Below are 927 nucleotides of genomic sequence, written 5' to 3' on the forward strand. Positions count from 1 at the left end.
TTTTGTAGTTGTTCCCAATAGGTATCTCTGGAGATGGAATAAAAAATGCCTTACTTTACTCTATGTATTTATTTTTATGTATTTTGAATTTTTAAAATAATAATATATTTGTGCCCAATTGTTGAGCTCCAGATTCTGTGAAAAACTGTCTCAAAAAATGAGGCAGAGACATAAAAGCCAGGAGTGGTAGCACCTCTAACCCTGGTGCTAGGCAAAGGACAAAGCGTATCCCAGCCATTTGCTGGCCAGACGGTCTAGCCAAAATGGTGATCCTCAGGTTCAGTAAGAGACCCTGTCTCGGCCCGGCCATCCCCGGGAAGATCTTCGTTAGCATTATGCCAGCTGAGGTTGGTGTCCTGGTAGGCAAAGACCGGTCAAGTTTTTGCGTGAATGGGCTGACACTTGGGGGGCAGAAATGTTCTGTGATCCGGGACTCACTGCTGCAGGATGGGGAATTTACAATTAATCTTCGTACCAAGAGCATCGGAGGGGCCCCAACCTTCAATGTCACCATCACCATGACTGCCAAGACGCTAGTCCTCATGGGCAAAGAAGGTGTTCACGGTGGTTTGATCAACAAGAAATGTTATGAAATGGCCTCTCACCTGCGGCGTTCCCAGTACTGACCTCATCTGTCCCCTCCTCCACCGCTCCCTTCAGCGTTTGCACCCCTTCTTTACACGCACACACACACACACGCACACACACATGTATGCACACACACACACGCGCACACACACACGCACACACACATATACGCGCGCGCGCGCGCACACACACACACATACACATGCACGCACGCACACGCACGCACACACACGCACACATGCACGCACACACACACATACACACACATGCACGCACACACACACACACACACACACATACACACAAACACACACACACACACACACACACACACACCAT

The 927-nt window shown here is 49.1% G+C and overlaps 1 protein-coding gene across 1 annotated transcript; it reads left to right on the top strand.

Moving 5' to 3' along the window:
- Positions 1–311: 311 nt before the first annotated feature.
- Positions 312–655, top strand: LOC119087513 (profilin-1-like). The gene has a single exon (XM_037203419.1). The coding sequence runs from the start codon at positions 336–338 to the stop codon at positions 624–626; it is 291 nt and encodes a 96-aa protein (XP_037059314.1). The 5' UTR covers positions 312–335; the 3' UTR covers positions 627–655.
- Positions 656–927: the final 272 nt, after the last annotated feature.

The sequence above is a fragment of the Peromyscus leucopus genome, chromosome 3, assembly GCF_004664715.2.
Source record: "Peromyscus leucopus breed LL Stock chromosome 3, UCI_PerLeu_2.1, whole genome shotgun sequence".
Lineage (NCBI taxonomy): Eukaryota > Metazoa > Chordata > Mammalia > Rodentia > Cricetidae > Peromyscus > Peromyscus leucopus.

Bases quoted from the DNA above. Each gene is read 5' to 3' on its own strand.
- LOC119087513 (XM_037203419.1), top strand. From the start codon at position 336: ATGCCAGCTGAGGTTGGTGTCCTGGTAGGCAAAGACCGGTCAAGTTTT.